At 36.6% G+C, this 21,819-nt stretch overlaps 1 protein-coding gene across 4 annotated transcripts in view; it reads left to right on the top strand.

Moving 5' to 3' along the window:
• The window catches only part of grid1a (glutamate receptor, ionotropic, delta 1a), a 223,726-nt gene that overhangs the window by 136,000 nt on the left and 65,907 nt on the right, over window positions 1-21,819 (top strand). For all 4 annotated transcript variants that reach the window (XM_052581350.1, XM_052581349.1, XM_052581351.1 and 1 more), the window contains 2 exons: window positions 752-1,036; window positions 9,362-9,567. In XM_052581350.1, the coding sequence (XP_052437310.1) occupies window positions 752-1,036; window positions 9,362-9,567 (491 nt within the window). The remainder of the gene's footprint in view (window positions 1-751; window positions 1,037-9,361; window positions 9,568-21,819) is intronic.

The raw sequence follows: 21,819 nt of genomic DNA, 5'->3' as shown, positions 1-21,819 counted from the left end.
TAATTTAAGTAAAATAAATTATTCATTACAGTGCAAATAAATACAACAAAGTACCCTAACTATTTTGACTTATATAAATATGAGAAAAGAATTGGAAATAACTGTGTTTAAATTAAGACTGAAAGAAGTCAGATGATTTTCGACTTATATCTCTTTTCCAAGATGTAGTTGTACGTAAATGTAATGATTTTGTGCTGTAGTCATATACTACGGGGGAACAATCCTCCAGCGTACAAAGCTGAGAATATTACTACTATTTTTCTTTGCCACAATATCCTTTTTAAATAGGCACATTGTCAGATACTCAAGCTAAAACAGCCTTGGATTTGAAATCCACTTTTTATCATTGTAAGAAACAAGGGTAACTATATGTATAAATGTATGTTTCCTAACCTGCGGCTCAACATCTATAAAATGTCATATCTCATAAATTATTTATGTCCACTTTAACTAGATTTCCTTGAGAAATTGTTACACTGGTGTTTAACAGAGGAAATAAATTAGCAGCATATGGCAATTCACTGAAGAGAATTACATTTGCCCTGTGAAATCTGGACACATTATCCCACCTGTTCTCTGCGGGATGACCCTGACATTTGCTGCATTAATTGCCGCTGGTTGATGAAAATGGACCATACGTTCTATAATGGTCAATGTGCTTAACTGTTGTAAAGTAGTGCCTATGACACCTGGACAATCTAATTTTCGAGCCTAACTGTGTTTCTTTTTTTTCTTCCCTCTCGTTCTCCAGCCTGTGAGCTCATGAATCAGGGGATACTGGCTTTGGTGTCGTCAACAGGATGTGCCGCAGCCAATGCGCTACAGTCTCTCACGGATGCAATGCACATTCCTCACCTGTTCATTCAAAGGAACGGAGACGGCACACCCCGCGCAGAGTGCCAGCTCAATCCCAGCCCTGACGGAGAGCGCTACACGCTGGCTGCCCGCCCTCCTGTGCGCCTGAATGATGTCATGATCACACTCGTCTCTGAACTCCGCTGGCACAAGTTCATCGTTTTCTATGACAGCGAGTACGGTGAGTGACACGAGCGGGTGAGTGTCCCATCTCCAGTTGGGAGGCTGGTTAGGAGGGCAGGAGTGAAACTGATGTAAAGGAGGAGAAGTGACATAAGCTGGAATTTACAATTCATCATGATTTTTGGCACATCATTTTACAAAAAAAAAAAAAAATGAAGATGATGCAGTCCATCAGCAATGCTTCAAAAAATCCTTCATAGTACAAAGACATCAGCTCTGAAGTTAAAATTTGATGTAAGCAGCTGGACTCGGGCAGACTAAAAGGCAGGCTGTCAGTTGTTAACTATAGCTCCAGCATTGTAGTGTTTTGAAAGCCATAAAACTTTCAAGATATATAAAATGTGGACTTGGATAAACTTTGGATTCCTTTATTGAGCCAGTGATGTTCAGCTCAATGGGAATTGAGATTGGCTGTCAATCCAGAATTGTATTTACAGTATGTCAGACCTCCGCTGTAACCTGACCTCTCTCGAAATGTAACCAAGAATGATTTCTTTTTACCTTTTACCTTCACCCCATTAGTGCATCCAAACCTTAAATGAACCCCTTTCAGTCTTATCCTGTTCAAAATTTTGGGGTCAGTAAGTTTTTTTGTTGAATATCTTTTTTTCAGCATTGATCATAATAAGAAATGTTTGATTATATTGATTTCTGAAGGATCCTGTGACACTGAAGATTGTCTGACAGTTCAGCGCTGTCATAGCAGGAAGAATGTTTATTTAAAAAAGACAATGGTTGTTTCAGTATTATTGTTTTTACTGTATTTGACATCAATAAAAATTCCACCAGCGACTCCAAATTTTAGAATGGTAGTGTAAATGAAAAACATGAAGTAGGAATCATTTTAATTCAAACCAGCAGATAAACATTGCAAACCTTAATCCTTAAGTAATTTCACCCCTCTAGCTCATTTCTGCTTGTGTAAATTGAGCATGATGCAACTCACCTTGTTACAAGCCTTCCCAAGTCTCAATCTTGGTTTTATCTAAATCCAAATCTTCCCCTATAAAATAATACCAGGCTTGAAGCACATTAGTTTATAATTATTCTTTTCTGTTAGTCCTATGTGACAGTAAAATGTATTTATGGGTCTGTGTGGTGCTGACAAGTGTTACAGTATTTGCTGTTTACATTAATAAGGTCTTTAGCTCTACAGCTTTAACAGTAAGTTGGTTGTTGAGACTGAAAACAACACAGTATATTTTAAGGTCTTGTTGGAGAAGGTCAAGCATAAAGCTCCCTCGATATTCTTTGTACTTACAAATGACACCAATTCACACTTAAACTGTAAGAGTCTCCTCTGCAGTGTCACAGGCTCTGTAACAATTAATTGTAACAGAAAAATTTGGGGTTTATTTAGCTTGCCTTATAAGGGATAGTTCACCCAAAAATGAAATGTCCTCACTTGTTGTTTCCAAATCTGTGTGACTTTGCACAACACACACACACACACACACACAAAAAAGATAAGCAATGCGGTTGCTCTTTTTGTCATGCAATTGCAATGAATTTTTATAGGAACAAACTAAAATTGAAGTCACAAAAAATACAACCTAAAGCAAAAAAAAAAAATCAGTGTCAGATTTTTGAAAGAAATTTGTCCTTTGAGTCTTTTCAATTAAATGGATGATTAATTCCAAATGATTTCTTCAAGGTTTAATAGCTTGCTTAAAGGAAAGATTATCAGTGGAAAATGCCTTGTTCCTCACACAAAGATGTTTTATGGTTCCAAATAGAAGATGAGTGAGATGGACTACTTTTTAAATTATTTTTGAAGGTTGACATCCTTTAATTTTTTATTGTTGCTGCATGGAAAAATAAATGATGACAGAATTTTTATTTTTGAGTGAACTCTGTCAGGCATGCATGACAAATTTTCTTTTGTTCCCATCTTATCATCTTAAAATACCCTTTATACCAAGCAAGACTCTTTAGCCCATAGCTCTCTCCTTGGGTTGTTTGCTGTGTTAACAGGCTGCCATTAGAGAGTCAAAGGTCTGTATAAAAAGCAACTCGACTCCACGATGGGGCATTTTAATCCCCCTATTCAAAGCAGAGCTCCCTTGTGGTCCACATAGCTGAGATCTATTTCTATTTCAAAGTATGCAGCTACACTGTGCTCAGAATAGCTCAGTGTTTATGCTAAGGCTATGTGCTACTGAATTTAGCTTCAGGCAGATTCTGACAATGGGCTGAGATGAGTCAGACAACCAAACACCCTGGAGCAGGTAACATCCTTCAAACCGTATTGCAGAGGTCAGAGGAAAAGCCCTAATCAAGACATAAAACATGATTGATGGTGGTGCAGAGCTCTCAGCACTGAGCATGGCACCCTCCTACAGAAGGACAATCACTCTGGATCTGTCTCATGGCCTGAAATAGACACACCAATAAGAGGCTTTTTGGCAAAGCCGTAGGTTTTATTATTTACATTGGAAGGGACATTTTGTTGGTCATTTGTTTTTTATTCTATCTATCTATCTATCTATCTATCTATCTATCTATCTATCTATCTATCTATCTATCTATCTATATGATTTTATGTATCGTTCTATCTGTCCATCTGTCTATATTTGCCAGTTGTTTGTTTTTACAATGAATTATACAAAGTCAAATAAAAAATATACAGTAGAATGTAATAATTAAATGCAAAGGTTCTCTGCATTGTGGTTCAACAAGTGATTTCAGACAAGTGGTTCAACCGGCTGTTAACTGGGTTGAAAATTACTACTTACTGTAAAGCAATTTAATGCACAGCAATGAGTAGGCATTTTACAAATGAAAACATGACTCTCAATGCTTGTATTACAATCAGTCACAACTGTGATGGATTGAAAAAATATCTGATCTGCTACATATGGTTCCTAGTGCCCGTATCCAAATCTACACCTTTGCTTTTAACTTATCAGTAAAACCATTATTTCATAAAATATGCCACCGTGCACAGCACATTCTAAATTAAAAATAAATGCAATGAGAGGGGTTTTAGACCATGTAAAAAAGCAGTGACATTTGAGGGGTGGTGCGTAAATGATCTTACATTATGATACCTTGCATGAAAAAGAAAGAAGATCATTTCCTCAAGATAGTCTCAGTTCTGCTCTCGTCACATCTGTTCCACTGGTGCAGGGACACTGGCGGTACAAATTGAAAACCGCAGGCTGCTGGTGTGTTAAACACACCCAGAATCTGATCACAGAAAAACTGATCTGAGTGAGCTGTTACTTCATACAGATGCTTGAAATACCAGAAAAGTTGTTCAGCTGTTTTTTTAGATTTGTCCCCAAATGTGTTAGATCTGAGAGAGATTGTGTCTGCATGCACCTTGGTTTCATAAAAGTGTCATATCTGGATCTGTATATAATTAATAACATATTCCCGCTTTGTCATAAAACCTGATTGCTTCTATGTGAATCAAGTGAGTAGACTTTATAACTAACTGTCAATGCATAAACCTTGATCTGAGTTAAATAAATAGGTTTTTCTCACTATCTTCCTCTCATTTCTCACCCTTGATCACTTTGTAAACATCCTTCTCCTCCATCACTGATAGAAACATTACTGGTGCCTGCTTTTGCACCTCTACTTAAATGACGCAGTATAAACCAGGAGTTGATTTATCAACATATTATGTATATATTTACATAGCCTGAATAAATGGTGAAATAAGAACCAATCAAACTGAACTGAACTTCATGTTTATTTTATACTGCCAATTAGTTGTGGGCAGTATGACCAACAATTAATATCGCTGTATTTTTCAAAATTATACCAGTTTCACGGTATATGATGGTTTTTTATTTTTTTAATGCATGACCGGGTGTAAATTGCACTCTGAAAATACACCTACAATCCACTTTTGTCTTCTTCTGTGCCACCTAGTAGCCTACAAATTAACATTAATACTGTTTTAATATGATTGCTAACTTATTCTTACTTGTTCTTATTCTGTTGTTTTAATTATACATTTTAAAAAGCTTATAAATATTTGAATTAAATATAAAAGCTGATATAGCCTAGGGTACTTGTAATAAAGTTACAAGTAATAAAGTTAAAAAAATGGCATTACTGTAAATCACTTTAAGGAGTCAGATATCACCTCTTAATGGTAATGGTTTTAATAAGAATTTTTGATTATTGAGCAGAAGATTCTCCTTAATATTTTAAATGTGCTCCTAATTTTTTTTATTATTATTTATTTATTTTTTTTACGAGTGTTACTAAAAAGAAAAGCTCTGGGCCCTGGGAAGCGATCACAAATGTTGTCAACGCTATCCATATTGATACATTTCGAAATGGCTTTAGGTGGGAATCAGGTTGTGGTGGCATAGTTTCTTATAGCATGATTTTTCTCATGGTAAACTTAATTAAGGCTGTGGACTCTTTTATTGCTAATTTAAAAAATGTTAACACTAATTATGTCTCGCACAAACTCATCTTATTATTTGCATTATTTTTTTAGTTATTCTAGCCAACTGCATTTCAGGCTATTATTGTGAGAAGGACTTGAAGGATTGCTGTGTGAAAAGCTTTCATGTTGTGTGAAGTTAACATTATTTATCTCTTCACTGGAGTGAACAGAAAAATGAAGGACACTTCTGTAGTAATGTTTCAGACTAATTGATTTAGCTAATAAATCTGGTTTTCAACTAAATTAATAGTTTCCATGATCTAATGAATAGTTGAGTATTTGTGTAAATGTATTTAGTTACTGTACTTAAGTATCTTTGTGGCTGTTTTACTTAGTATCAAAGGTATTCACATGTGAGTCGAAACCAGGATACCCACTGACTTTTTAATTTGATGTAAAACTATTTTATATATCGATATATTGAAGACATCATTTTAAAGGATACTGGTTTACCTTTTCTGAGCACTTCAGCTTCATTGGGACTTGAGTCTTTATAGACGTATAAGTTGCTGTTGTGACCATGGGGCTATTGTGACGAACACAATTGCTTTTTGCTCAAATTTCTTGTTCTTGTTTTTCCATTTGTATGTGAAGGACTAGTGCCACTCGAGCATCTAGATGTACTCTTTGCGCCTATGCTAATGAAAGAGGAATTTGTTTTTGTTTGGTTTAAAAAACTGTATCTATTTTGTTGTTGGCATCAGTCAACTTCTGTGGAATGTTAGAATATTACTTCTTTGGTGTGGGAGTGTCAGTTTCTTGGCAACTGATTCTCCCGTGAGCTGCCTGAACCCCTCTTTTACAGCATTTTTGTGTGGGTTCAACCTCCATAAAGCAAGTCTATAAAGCATCTTAATGTTGAGAACTTGTCGTGTTATGCAATTTATAAACAACAGTAAGCTGGCTCACAGGCCTGTGAAAGTTTGTAAGCGCGTTCTCAGTTTAATTGATGTTTTGGTTTTAGCTGAGCAGTCCCAAATGTTTACGAGTGTCCCTTTTTTAGCATGCCGCTGAGTAATGTGTCCTTTTGCTTTAATATAGAGCTGACAGCATCTTTCACCTACTACACCACCTGTTCTGAGAAGTGATTTCATTTGCACTCTCACATGCCCACAGGCAATCTGTCGTATGTTTAATGATGACTTCTGCCTTTATGTTTTTACAGTTTTTAACATGCCCTGGTTGTTATTCACCAAAGTAAGTTTTATAAAAGGCGTATGGTTTGTATGTGTCTATATTTGTAATGTTCCAAATATGTGCTCTTGTGGTCCCCTGGTCATCTTTGTTGAACTGCTGCGATTTATGCTGAAGTCTCTCTCTTATGTCAGAATATGGGGGTATGTAATAATAGAGTTTGTGTCATAATTGGCTGCTTTTGCAAAAGAGGATGATGAATCTTTCTTAATTGGCTCCCTCTTCAAGACAAGCAGAACTCATCTGTAAGTGAGACAGAGAGGAGGAAAGAAACACAGAGGCTTTGTTTTACATTCAGCGTATGTCTCTGGGCAGTTCATATCACAGACAGTTAAATGAGCAGCAGTTTTCAGCACTGTGAAGATTCTGCAATGCTGTCACGTGGATCCAATCAACAGCATGTCAACCAAACCCCCTGTCATATAAAAGGACATAAGCATTCCAAGTCTTTCCAGGAAGAGCGCTCCCGATGGCCTTCATGAGTAATACTCACACTCTAGCCCCCCGAGCTCTGTACAGCAGGCCGGTGGATTGAGACACAAACAGAATAATAAAAAGAAACCATAGATGAAATGATTTTACCATCTCCTAGCAACTGTCTAGATATCTTTGTAGTGGGATGTTTCATGACTGCTAACCTTATGAAGAACCAATTAAAAACATGTTTTGAAAGGTTGTTTATGATGACCTTTAATGCAAAGAACAAGCATCCTGAGGTCCATTAATCACAATGTGCATCATGTTGTGAATATGCATTAATAAAACACTGAACTAATGTATGGTTAATAAGTAATCATTTTGGTCCGCTACACAGTCTTTGTTGTTTACATTTTTAATCCTCTGATGTTTAACTTTATGAACTTATTCCTCAGTAATATTCTACTGACTATATCATGAGCAACATTCTGCTTTTATCAAACGGTACTCAAGAGCTTGCTCAAGAGCTCGCTGATTACATCATGATATGGCCGTCTATTTGTTTTTGCTGCTTTTATCAAGACAAAGCTCCCAATACAACAGCAAGCCTTGTATTTTATTTTCGGACCATTATTTTCATTACAAAGAAAGGAACAGAAGAACGTCACACTGTGCATTGTTAGAAGTCCATTGATTCCTTTCAAACCTCCTTCACTTGTGTATTTTTTGCCCAGTGAGACGGCAGCTTGTATATGCCTTTAGATATATAATTACACTCTTTAAGCAAATCCAATTTGTTTCTCAAAAGACTTATCTCAGCTCTTTCTTTCCACAAATTTCTACAATGTTTGTTTATATGTGTCTATGGCCTCCTCAAGAGAGTACTTTTTTTTTCTTTTCAGTTTTTTAACTACAGCTGAGAAGCCCGGTGTGGGGCAAGTAAACCGTTTTGATGGTCAGTTGTCATGGAAACAGTTTGTAGCTCAGAGGGTGAATTATAATAAAGTATATCAAGTATACACGTACGCACAAAATAATACGGTGTTTGATCATTCTTGATGCCTGATTAGCTTTCCTGTGTTGCAGTGTAACCCTGAAAGCTGGACTGTGTGCTTGTCTGAATAAATATGCCTGAAGCAAAAAAAGAGACAAAAATAATATATATATATATAAAAAATAAAATAAAAGGCAATCTTTGTATTTAACCATGTGTCTTAGACATGATAAAACATCACTTTGATCTTTGGATGATGCAGTGGTTCTCTGTAATGATGTCTACTATGAATTTAGAAATACTATTTTATATTATATAGTATAGAAGTATATTTGGATGCAGTGTGAGTTTTGTAGCTAGTTGAGAACTACCAGCGGCTACTGAAAAACTGATTTAGATTTGTTTACAGAGGAGATAAAGCTGCTGTTAACACCCTGCTATCTGTTGATGGGCTAAACATTTTCTGCTCTTTGTAATGCTTTTAATCAGACTATTCTGCTCTGTTACTTTGATAGGTTTTTAAAAGTATTCTGTTTCTTCTACTTTGTTTTTTTTTTTTTGTTTTTTTTTAAGTGACAAAGGAAAATAAAAAAGATGCAGACAAGTTATAGCTCTTCACAACATTTTTTGACTGCCTCAATGTCATGCTATGCAAATTTAATTACAGGTCAAAGTGAAGACCATAACTGAACACAGTCACGTTGAAGTATGCATGCTTTTTTGTAATTGGTCCATATAGCAAATTAGACCTTGAAGCCTCATTCTCACGTCTTGACCCTTTTAGGGGACTGTTCTTGTGTCCTTTTGGCAAGTAGATGGTTAGAAAACTCAATGCCAGACGATTATGCCATCAAAAAGCCACTTCAGTAGACTGAGCACGACGTGACTTGACAGCCGTGATGTGCAAAGGAGCAAGAAAACAGGATTCTTTCTCCTAGACTCCTCAAATCTCGAGAGCATGGAACAGAATTTTCAAAAGTAAAATGGATAGTCGATAAAAAAAATGTAAATAAAAAATCTGTCATCATTTGCTCACTTTCATGCGGTTCCAAACCCATATGACCTTCTTTCTTCTTGTGAAACAAAATTAGATATTTTCACAGATCTTACTATCCCTTTCAACATAATTTCCCTGAATGGAATTTACAGTTAGGTTGGTTGTTATTCTCTCTGGAAAACTCTTATCTCAAATCAAACATTTAGTCTATATTTGATCTATTTTCATCTTGAGCTTCTTCTTAAATACTGTTTATAGCTCTCTGCACATGAGTCTTGGTTTGTAACCATCATCTTTTGGTCTCTTTCAGATGTGCGGGGACTGCGTGGGTTTCTGGACCAGGCGTCTCGAATGGGTTTGGACGTGTCTCTACAGCAGGTTGACCGGAATGTGACAAAGGTCTTTTCCACTCTGTTCAGCACAATGAGGATGGAGGAGCTGAACCGTTACCGGGACACGCTCAGACGGGCCATCCTGCTGCTCAGTCCCCGGACTGCACAGGTCTTCATACACCAGGTACGTGTTATTGTAACAGCAGTTTGGAAGTGATACATGTGTAGTTAGGTATTAAATATTATAGTTTTTGAAGGATATATTTAGGAATTAATAATGTCATTAGGAATTATTATAATATTTTTTTAATATATATATATATAATTCCTAATGACATTATTAATTCCTAAATATATCCTTAAAAACTATAATATTTAATACATAACTACACAAGAGAACTAGATTGAGGGCCCCTTTTGAGGTAATGGACCCTGGTCCTTAACTCAGAGATGGTCACCTTCCCGCAAAGAGAACATGACTCATCCAAGAGTGTCCCTTCCCAACCAATCCGCTGTGGTGCTGTACCACCCATAAAGAGGAACTCTTTTGAGCATGCAGACTCATCCGATATACGAAGGCCTGGTAGGAGGAGAATGATAACATTCTGGGTTCCGATGCGAAAAGTCGAATATGTGAATATGCATCTGCTGCCTATTTATACTATACAGCAGGATGGAATCATCCCATGCCAATGTGTATTGGCTTGTCTAGTTTACATTCAAAGTAGATTGGTCTCTAACAAGGTTCCTAATTTGTCGGTCACATCAAAACATCAAAACTTTGTCCGACTCAAAGGGAACAGTAGAAGTCTACAGAAAATCAAAAATTTTGAGATAGTAAGATTTGTTGTGGAATCTGTGGAATAGTGTTGTTCAGTAATAAGAAGTCATTTTTGAATGACACTTTCACTAGAGAGGCACATAGCTGTTGTGCCAAATGGGCTGGAAAATAACTAAAGTGGCTCATCTTGTGTATTGCATTCTGTTTAGCTGTAATCTCAACAAAATTATCTGAACAGTTTACGATTTAAGGAGGAGTGAATCGTGTTTAAATTAGTGTGAGAAATTTGCAACTGTGCTCACATTTGGAAGGTTGTTGGTTTGAATCCTTATAGGGATGTGAGGGATTATAATTGAGTGTCAAGAGGTTGTTAATATCTAAATCCCTCACACCGCTGTCATCACTTCCATGGGGCCCTCAAGCAAGTGATGCAACGAAGTTACTCTTCCAGCTATTACAGTCCCAAACTTCTGGAGCCTTTACAGGACAATGTTGCCAACCTATAGGCTTATTTTATTTAAACGTGTTAATGTAAAAGTGAAAAGAGGAAACTGAAAACTGTTCATGCTTGTAAAAGTAAGAATTAGATACGTTTGTATTAGGGCTGGGACAACGCGTCGAGGTCATCGATGACGTTGACGCAAAAAATACGGCGACGCAAAATATGCGCATCGATTCGTCGACCTGTTTTTATTTCTTTAAAAAATGTTTGCAAAACGTTTACCTTATGTGCGCTGAATATACGCGATGGCCGGATCAACATTCTGTCCAACGTTATATAACCAATCCAGGGTTTTTTCTGCATTGATCTTTTTTTTTTTTGGCGGCTGTCAAAGCCTTATTTGATCGCTGTGCCTGACAGGGCGCGTACGAGAGAGAGCCCCGGCTGCGCGCGCACTCACAGTCTTCAAGCAACACGAGCGCGGTCTTGCTCGCTCTCTATCTCTCTCTCTCTCTCTCCCTCGTGCATATTAACCAAAATCATTAGACACAATAGAAAAAGGGCGGAACGCCAAAGTTTCACGTGGAGCATTCTGAGATTTTTTTTTTCTCCATGACAGGCTGCTGGCTCCCACTGTTTTTTATTTTTATTTATTTATTTATTTTGAAAAGCACTCTCTGTATTAGCTTAAAGCCCTCAAGTTTACATTGGTTACTGTATTCTTTCAATTGCTCTAAACAAGTATTTTGGGTGACCTTTTTATTGCATGCTAAACATCAAGTTGTTGTTATTTTCATCTGAAAGAAGAACTTTTTTTCAGTAAGCTAGGCCCTATGTGTTCAGTAAGCTTGTTTCAGTATTTTCAAGGCTTCAAGGTTGTATTGAATGCTATCTCTATACAAGTGCAAAATAATGCATTCTTAGTCTTTTATTTTGTAATTTTAAGAGCAATAAACATATATTGCAATGTTAAGGAATTCATGTTTTTCTTCATTCAGATATGTAAATCAACATGTATAAATTGTTAGTAGTCAATTAATGGGGAGATAATTGAAATCGAATCGGTCTGAAAAAATTAATCGTTAGATTAATCGATGAATCGAAAAAAGAATCGCTAGATTAATCGTTTAAAAAATAATCGTTTATCCCAGCCCTAGTGTGGTGGCCCAAGCCACACAGGATGACCAATTGGCAAGGAAGGGTAATACCAGCACCCAAGTTATGTTTTAGGTACATGGGTTAAGTAATTTTTTGCAATAGCCACACCCCAAACAATTCATGATTTAGAAACATTGATAATAGTTTATTTCAATTATCATATAATATTATTTGTCTTAGCAACACACTGTTTAAATGGAGTGCACACATTTTCACATTGTAGGGCTATGTAAATATTTTCTGTTTATTAATCATTGTTTCTTTGTTACCATGTTGGAGAGAGCTCTGTCCTGGGGGGGGGGGGGGGGGTGGCCAAGGGTGTGGCCAAAGGTGTGGCCAAGGGTGGAGGACTGTGATATCCTGTGACCTGCCAATTAAGCCATACCATGTGCTGCCATGTTGGAGGGGGGTTTGGGTTTAGTTTGTTGGCTCTGTGATTGTTTGTACTTGTCTCCCATTTTTTATTTTCCCCTTTTTGTGTAAATTGGTTTGGTCAAGCCACTATATATGTTCCCTGGTGTCTCATTCTGTTAGGTGAGGTTGTTAAGTTCATGTTCTGTTTTGGTGTATACTGTTTTGAGTATAGTTATATTTTGTTGACCTCTTTTATAGGCCTAGTTGTTAATTTTTTGGTCTCTATTGTTCAGTATTTTTTTGGGTTGTAATAAAATAACCCATTTTCTAAAGAAACTTCTGTTTTCCTCATGGCCGGACTGTTTGGTCCGTGACACCTAGTTTGTATACAATATATATTTATTGCACAATCCACTAGAAGCAGTATGCATTCCAAATAAATAGTATTTATAATTTATACTTTGATCTATTTGTGAATTGTAAGGTGCAGTGATGACTACTTTTACACCACTCACAAATCCTTGCCTCCCAAGCAGCTCAGCAAACTGCTGATAGTGTATCTTTCTGTATATTGGTGAATATACATATACTGTATATCATTTTTGAATACTGTATGATATGATACTGTATATCATCTATATATATATATATATATATATATATAATTATTTTTTTTTTTACAGTAATATAAACAGGTACAATTTTTATCAAATTTCACAATAACACAGTTTTTCCTGTATTTTTGATGGTGAGTGTAAGAGACTCAAAACCATATCAAACTCATACTGACCCCAAACGTTTGAATGGTCATGTACAAGTAGCTTTATGTAAAAAAAATAGCAGTCTTTGCCTTGTGGTCCTCACACTGTGAAAGTTTTGTTTAAATGAATGAATGAATGAATGAATAATATTTTGCTTTAAATCTACTGATGTCAACTGGTTTGTGTGAGGCTTGCGGTTAGCAAATATCATCACCCCCCTATAAAATCAGTTGCGTCTATGAGACGTCCTCACTAAAATAATGAAAGAATAATGAGATTGAGATTCTGGGGCCAGTTTGGACAGCGTTTTCCAGGCTGCTCTGCTGATGAGCAGTGTGACAGCTGAAAGATAGAGTTCTTTAGTGCTGCAAAATGTCCTGGGAGATCTCTGCTATAGCCTAAAAAGTCTAAATTGAACTCTGAGCAGACGAGGAGATGAGTTTACCATGCCATCTTTCTCTTGCTCTAAGCCCTGTGGGCAGTAATTCGCTGTTATCTGAATAACCTTGTCTGTTTGGGGAAGTCTTGTGTATGTGTATATTTCCTCAGTGATTTGCTGCTCTGAGACATGGACAGATAAACAGCAGGGTTCAGAGAGCTGATATCTGTGTTTTTAGGGAGGTTCTCCATGCTCTGATTCTTTCATGGCTCTCTATGCAATTCACACAGCCATTACCACCGCTGTGCATTAGGCCGAATGTGTCAGCCTATCAGGACAAGCAGAGACAGGTGGAAAATAGCAAGGATACAAGGTACATCCATCAAGTACATATAGTCTGTCATTAAATAGCCATCCACTTGTCGATGTGGATACATGGCACTGAGCCCAAGCACAAACTATCTGGGAATGACTGGATAAAAAATGTCAGAAGAGATGCATCTGATGTCCTAAAATCCATTCATTCGCAAGAGCCACAAGCCCATTAGCCAAATGACTCCGTATGGAGTCTCCTTATTGTGGTACACAGTATAAGCGTCTGAATAGACATTGTTAGTTTTATTTTTCCGATTTTTAAATAGAACAAACACATTGTAACAGTAAGGTTGACTTTAGTATATAAATTGTTTTGTCATTTGCTTTTCTACAAGTGTTTGAATACGCTGTTATGAGGAAAGATGAAATTATGTGGATTTTTGCCTTGTTGTTTGGGGGTACCAGTAAAGCTTGGTGGAAGTTATCACTGTAATGAGCTGGCAACAAGATAGAGATGAAAATGCGAAAAAATATGTAGATGTGACAGTTTCATCCAAAACAAAGGCAGCCGCTGGCCCTGAGGGCGATTCTTCACACGTCTCTCTTATTTCTTTTGTGCTGCTGAGCAGGGTCTCCTGCTGAACTGCATTACATACCTGCATCATATGATAGTTTTTGCCAAGGTGAGCTTTCAAAATCACTCCGATTTTGACAGACCTCTTACTCCAAGCGTTTCATTCTCACACCTAAGACATTTGTGCCATGTACATGAATGATTAAGGCTGATCATTTATGACAAAAATCATAATCAGCATTATTTTGGTCAATATTGTAATTATGATTTAACACAATTCAGCATCAACAAATCCCAAAAATTGTATACAAGTACAGAATGCCCACTACACCATGTTATTGATGGAGAGGAGACACAGTGATGAAACCAGTCAGTAGATATAAGGTTGAAAGTGGCCATGATGATGGACAGAGGTCAGTGGACAAATTCAGCCAGGCTGTACCCCTGCTCTTTTCAAAGGACATCCTGGGATTTTTTTTTTTTTAAGACCACAGAGAGTCAGGACCTTACCCAAACTCTATACTGGGACCCAGACAGCTCACAGGATGAGCATCCTCTGCTGGCCTCTTTTGCACCACTTTCAGCAGCGTCCTACTTTGAGGTCTCCCATCCAAGTACTGACCAGGCTCCTAACTTTTTACGTTCACATAGACCTAACTGTTGATACTAACCAAGCCTGACATTTCTCTGTGTGTTTGACTATTTAGGCCAGGGGTGTCAATCAGATCCTGCAGAGTTTAGCACCAAACTGGTCTAACACGCCTACCTACTTGAGTTTGACATCCCTGGTTTAGGTGCACACCAAAGCACAAAGTGTACTTTGCTTGCCTGTAGATTCAGCTCAGTCTCAGAGAGTATGCACAACAAGCCATATCAGGAGCACCGGAGTTCTCTATCACAGATTAATGTGCTTTTAATAACTATTTTTATTATCAAACAACATTAGTTTGGGCTTTTAACGAGGAGAGAAGGCACACTACTGTGGAGGAAAGTAACGTAATGTGTTATATTTTAGCTTGACTGTCATTTTTTCATAATCAGTGGAAGCCCAATTGAAACTTCTGTGCCTTTGTCCATTTCTATGCTCATACATGATGCATATGTAATGACTAGGATATGAGACCTGGAAGGTGGCCTCTTTTGATTTTGGCATATAAACAACCATCTAGCAATATCCTAGGGACAAGTTGCATAAACTTAGCCACTAGTTTAAATGATTTACAAAAATATATATTTTTTTCATTAATTACTGTCATTCCAAGCCCGTAATACCTTGCATAGGCAGCAACGCAACTACCACATTCAAATCCCAGAAATGTTGTAAGGACATAATTAAAACTTATTTGGATTTTAAATTGTGTTAGGATGTGTGTTCCTTATGAGATTATTAACTTTAATAACCGACATAAAGATTTGGATTTTAAATTGTGTTAGGATGCGTGTTCCTTATGAGATTATTAACCTTAATAACAGACATAGATAATTGTGGACAACACAATTAGACACCTAGTATATCACATTGTACTTATTATGATTTGAGTGCTTTTCCCTTCCTGTCTGCACAAACACATAAACACATACCAATACGCATCTACCCTCTTCATATCCATCAAAAGCCCTAATGAGACACTGTTGATAATTACCCACATCCAGTTGTATGTTAAAGAACACATAAAATACCAATGAGCACTCTGGACGAGCTGATTAAAAAAGGGAGGGTGGGGTAAGACCAATTAAATGCTCACAGAATGCCAATGAGTCTCAGGCTCATCAAGTGGTTCAGTTTGCAAGTCATTGTTTGTGTCAGGAGTATTAGGAGACTCCTGGGACAGGAGCTTTTGATTTTATTATTTTGTTTATCTAAACATGCAAATTCTTCAGCATAAAGTGGTAAGGAAGTCTCAGCAGAAATAATATTCGCAAAATAAATTTCATACTTTGTTGATGCCATAATGAGGCCGGAAATAAAACCGCTTAAATGAAAGTAATATTCCTCTAAATTCATATTTTCCTAATTTCTCTCCCAGTGTGTATATGTGTGTTATTAATGAAAACATACACAAACCACCGATGAAATGAAATTTGAGCTCACAGTTTACTGGACCATGACTAGATTCAGTTGGGTATTCAGGAAACCTAATGATATTTTTTGTTGTTGATTTTTTTTCCCCTTCGCTACGAGATGACATCTGTGGTGATTTAATTCCGCATTCTACTGCAACACTATTCAAATACAAGAATGCATCATTCCAATTTCATAGACAAGGTTTTGCATAACATAGCTTGGCAGTTTGTTTGTATGCAGCGACATTTTCTGTATTGTTTCAAATCAAGCAGGTGATAAGTTTCAAATGGAAAGTGATTGTATCTTAGTATTTTGCAGCTCTGTGTGGGGTGATGTTGCTAGTTGTGATTATAGCTGCCATTATACCCTGAACTGTCCTTGTCATGGTTCTGAAATAAAAGCCATCACTTACAGACTGATGATTTCATTTGTCTAGAACCTGACAGATGCCTTGTATATTTAGCTTAATGCTTTGGGATTTTACAGTCAACACTGTAAATATCTGGTCTTTACTGTGACCTTTTCACAGACGCTAGGACTAGGGATAGGAATCATAAGGAATTTCTGATTCAGATTCCACTTAACAGTTCTGGTTTGGTCTTAGTTAACAAATATATATATTCATGATTAAGAATAAACTAAAATAACCACCAAGAGAGAGAGAGAGAGAGAGAGAGAGAGAGAGAGAACAATATGTTTTGTTGCATATTGTATACACATTGTTATATGAACAATTAACTAGTGTGAATAAGTAATTCAAATGATTAAAAAATAATTCTATCACTATAATAATTTTATTATTACATTCTTTAAAGTCCACACACACACACACACACACACACACACACACAGACACACACACACACACACACACACACACACACACACACACAGATATAATTCATTATGCAGTATTCATTCATTCATTCACTGTTCAGTCTTCTACTACAACTAAAAAGGCAGACACAGTCATTTGTTCACAAAATTATAACAAAAGGAATAAATTTTTCATGTACTTTTATATTATTACCACTTATTATTTTTTAATATACAGTACAGAGTCAGTGAGGAAGAATGCAGGCATACAAGAACCATTCAACAGAACTGAATCTCATAAATCATTTGGCTTGAGCATTTTATAAACATTGAACTAGCTCTGATCAGAGATCATACATCTGGTTCTCAGTTGCCTTCCACAGAGTAGTTAGGACAAAGCACACAAACACAGAATCTGCATTCTAGAGCCCCTGACCCCCCACTGCGTGACAAATTAAGCCTGTCAGCGCATTATCTATCACTGTCCTTGTTCTCATTCATCTTTAAAATGTACTCCTCTCTCTTTCTTTCTTCTTGACTGCTTCTGCCTTTCTTCACAGTTTTCTCTTCAGTTATTATTCTCTCTCCCTCTTTCTGTCTTTTTTCCTAGCATTTTTTAATCAGCCCTTTACCTTGCCGCCCAATATCTCTCTAACCCCAATAAGAACAATAAGAACATCAAAGACAGTGTTCCTTGTCTATTCTCTGTCTATTCCTGTGGTTAGGTTATAGTTCTAAAGTGTGACAGTAAAAAATGACCCTTGGGCTGCCTCACACACTCGAAAAGCTTTCAGAATCACTTTGAAAACTCTGCTGCTCTCAGCATCACCTCTAAAGCACCGACTGCACTCTGGTGTGCTTAGTATTACTGTTAACCTGTATGGATAGGGGTCTGCTGAATACTTCACTGAATGCTCACATTGTATACACAGGTTTTTACATGGTGTGCACTCACCGAACGCCTGAATGATTAAGAAAGGAAACGATCGTATGATACAGGTTTCCACTCTGTTGTGTCAGAACCTCTTAAAAGAATCTAAAAGGAATGTCTTCAATGTAGAGCATGGATGAATCAGCAAATCTTAAGGTCCTGAGTCACAGTAGGGTCGAGTTTAATCATGAACATGATAAAAGACTTTAAGAGGCTCTCAACCTCTCAGGAAGCTCATACAAGATGTGTCTTAGAATGCACCTTTGAAGGCAATCACGTACCCAATTAATCAAATGGCAGAGTGCAGGGTTCACACTCTTCATTACAAAGCTGTCTCTCATGACAGTGTTTTCATTCAAACTGTCAATCAACAAGCACTGTAACAACTAACTAACTTACAGCCAGAGTTTGAAATGTTTTACACCTTACTCTAAGGGGAAAATTGTTATGGAAAGTGGCAGGATGTTAGATTAAAATCAGCAAAGGTTACATCTGGCAGCTCATCGGCGTGATGGATGATTATTACTTATGTTAGTGCTTAACGTCGAGGGACATTTAAGAGCCCTTCAGAAATAAATTGTTTTCCAAGAATTCAGTTCAGTAAATTATAATGAAACTCGGTGGAATCCTGTAATTTTTCTGAAAGTGTGAGAGCAAAAAAAAAAAAGGTCTAATTAAAGTAACTCTAAATTAAATGTTATGAATGTTTATAAATGATGAGTATTATATATAAGGGCAGACGATTCACTTTGAGGCTAACCGTGTTTATTTATATCCTGATTTAACATTATATGTTGCCCATTAGGGATTTATTACTGAGTATTTCAGACATGCAAAATCAAGCAGTATTTATTAATATATATACAGCAAATTGATTGTGTGTTAACTTTAGATTTTAGCATTTGGTATATGTGTTTGCCAAATGATGTTTATGTTTATGTTTTGTTTTTCCTCAAACCTAATTGAGTCTCATTTACTGTACCTATACTGTGTTTATTAAAATAATAAAAAATAAAAATAAAAAAGGTAACTTTATAGGAATGTTTTTAAAATCTGTGAGATTGTAATGCATAAATTATGTTTTGTTAAACTGACATTGCATTAATTTAGGATTAAATATATTAAAGCTCAAAACAACATTGATTTTTGTACAGTGTGCAAAAATCACAGACACCTGGAACATTAAATGTCTTGAACTGAAATGTTTATTTAGATTACTTTTCAATATTAATTTGTGTTTTGTAATAATACTAATGTTAATTTATAGAACTGAACTGAAAATACATTTGCATATCTCAAAATAAAGATAGATCGACAAATGGCTGTACAGTGAGGTGGTTCTGAAATGCAGAGATGATCTGAATGTGCTTTAAGTTAATTATTGCATGTACATGCTCTATCATTTGGAATAAGAGTAAAAAAAAAAAAACAAGTTGGAGTTTAGGACAGTTTTCAGTCAACTCTTAAGATCAACAACCCCAGTGAACAGCTGATCCATAAAAGCTGTCGCTTCTCTTTACTGTAATTGTGCTCAAGAAAGAAAGAGGAGGGGGGGTGTCTTTTAATACACTCAATGAGAGCTGACAGCACATTGTTGGTTGATTTCTGGTAAATCTCATTTGTGTCTCTGCTATAGAATGGTTTGAGACCTCCAGACCTGCGTTCTGACATGAATTGATTGGACATGAGGGATGTGTATGATTTCCCAGACTCTCCTATAGCTCTATAGTTATTTTCCTCTTTCATTCTTCTGTATGTCTATTTCTCTCTTTTATATGACAATGGCTGATGGAACACACTGACAGACATAATAGTAACAATCAGAAAACTATTTTACACTGACCTCTAAACTTGACCATGTGCACAACAGGAAAACAGGGGGGGAGGGGATTCAACAAAAATTCAGTTTCTCTTTCAATCTGCTTCTCAGAGCAAATAGACTATATTTTGTGTGAAGCAGGATTTGATTTTCATTTGAATGATGTGGAGCCACTTGACTACAGTCTATATATTCTAAACTATATTATGAACATTTCACCTTATAAAGATGTAAAATAAACAAATAAGCAGATTAATATGCCAGTTCCTTTATTTAAAGCAATGTAGATTTATATGAAAAAGAGCTATATTAATTAGTTTCCCTGAAACTGTAGCTATTTGTAAAGTCATTATCATTGCAGCACTGAGATTCAGCCATTAAGATCTCGATGTGTTTCCAAATGAGATGAGATACAAAACTCCAAGATCAGCTGCTCTGGAGTCGGAGAGCTAAGAAGATCTGAAGTGCTTTGGCTATATGCAAATGTGGCATTTTCCTTCAAATGCAATCCTGGAAAAGAATTAGAATAAATATTTTCTCGAGGATTTCAGACAAAGGCAGCTGTTAGTTCAATATGTACATTAATCAATTCTAAGGCAAATTGCTGTGATTTGTAAGCTAATATTACTGTGTGCTTGCTTTGATGATGCAGTGTTATATATTCTGAATGTTGGCTTCTGGTTGCTTAATTAAATCAATTTCATTCCAGTTCACTTTTTATTAGTATACTTGTGACAAGAATATAATTTGCTCAGAAAAACAGTTTACAATCAAAGCCCAACTCAGAAAGAACGCAAGTGTGAGTGAAAGCAGGCATGAATGTGAACGTAGCTAGGATGGAATGCATGAAGTGATAAAGGTAATGCTGATGTCGGGAACGGAGTGGATTGACAGGACTAATTAATCGGCAGTGAACCTGAGGGTGCTCTGGAGCAGAAACGAGGTGGAACAAAAAGCATCATTAGTGAAAGATCATATTGGCTCACACTAAGGGTAGTGCTGAGAGAGATACCTGTATCTGCAGACTAATGGAGGCACAATAAGGTTTATGAGATCCCGAGGGCAGGTCTTGCATGATGGCAGGCCGTGGGTCATTGTCTCCACTATTCCACCGCAAGCCTGCCAAACAATGAGAGAGCTGCCACACAGAAGGCTCAGTCTACTGTCGACTATATAATGGGGATGGCCTCTAGCCTCAGTTCTTCAATTAATGCATAGTACATGCAGAAACAAAGCATCTGAATTCCAAACAATTAGTTCTGGAAGAAGTGGGGAGCACAACCACAAAATGATTTACAAGTCACTGTAGAACCGGATACATTGAGATATTTTATTTGAAACAACATACCTGTCAACATTTGGGTCAAAATATATTGGAGAAGGGCGGTTGTGTTTGGTTGTGCAAAATGTGTTTGAATGCACTCAAAGCAAACTTCCAGCAACGCCGCGATGACATCATATTTTCTGCACTTACCCAAGCAAACTTGTGGATGCGTTGAGTATAAATCAGCCTTGACACAGAAAGGGACCAATGGCCGACCAGCCAGGGTTCGTCTTTGGAAGCAAAATGTGTGCGTGTACTTCTAACATATTTAGTTGGTAAAATAAATGTTGTAAATTCAAATCTGAGCGTCTTCCGTGTCTGGAATGGATGTATTCTTGAGTCTATAAGGTACAAATGTAAATTAAATTAACAATAATATAATAAGAAAACCTTGTTTGAAATGATTTTGGATAAAATAATATTTTGGTTTCGTCTACACTACTAGGTACTTGTGCTATATTGACTAGGTTAAATATAAACCCGATTCCAAAACAAAAGTTGTGACACTGTACAAATTGTGAATAAAAACAGATTGCAATGATGTGGAAGTTTCAAATTTCAATATTATATTCAGAATACAACATAAATGACATATTAAATCTTTAAACTAAGAAAATGGATAATTTTAAGGGAAAAAGAAGTTGTTTTTAAATTTCATGGCATCAACACGTCAGAAAAGTTAGGACAAACCATGTTTACAACTGTGTAGCATCTCCT

The sequence above is a fragment of the Carassius gibelio genome, chromosome B17 (genome assembly GCF_023724105.1).
Source record: "Carassius gibelio isolate Cgi1373 ecotype wild population from Czech Republic chromosome B17, carGib1.2-hapl.c, whole genome shotgun sequence".
NCBI lineage: Eukaryota > Metazoa > Chordata > Actinopteri > Cypriniformes > Cyprinidae > Carassius > Carassius gibelio.
Note: the sequence above shows the minus strand (reverse complement) of the source record. Positions and strands in the feature narration are given on the sequence as shown.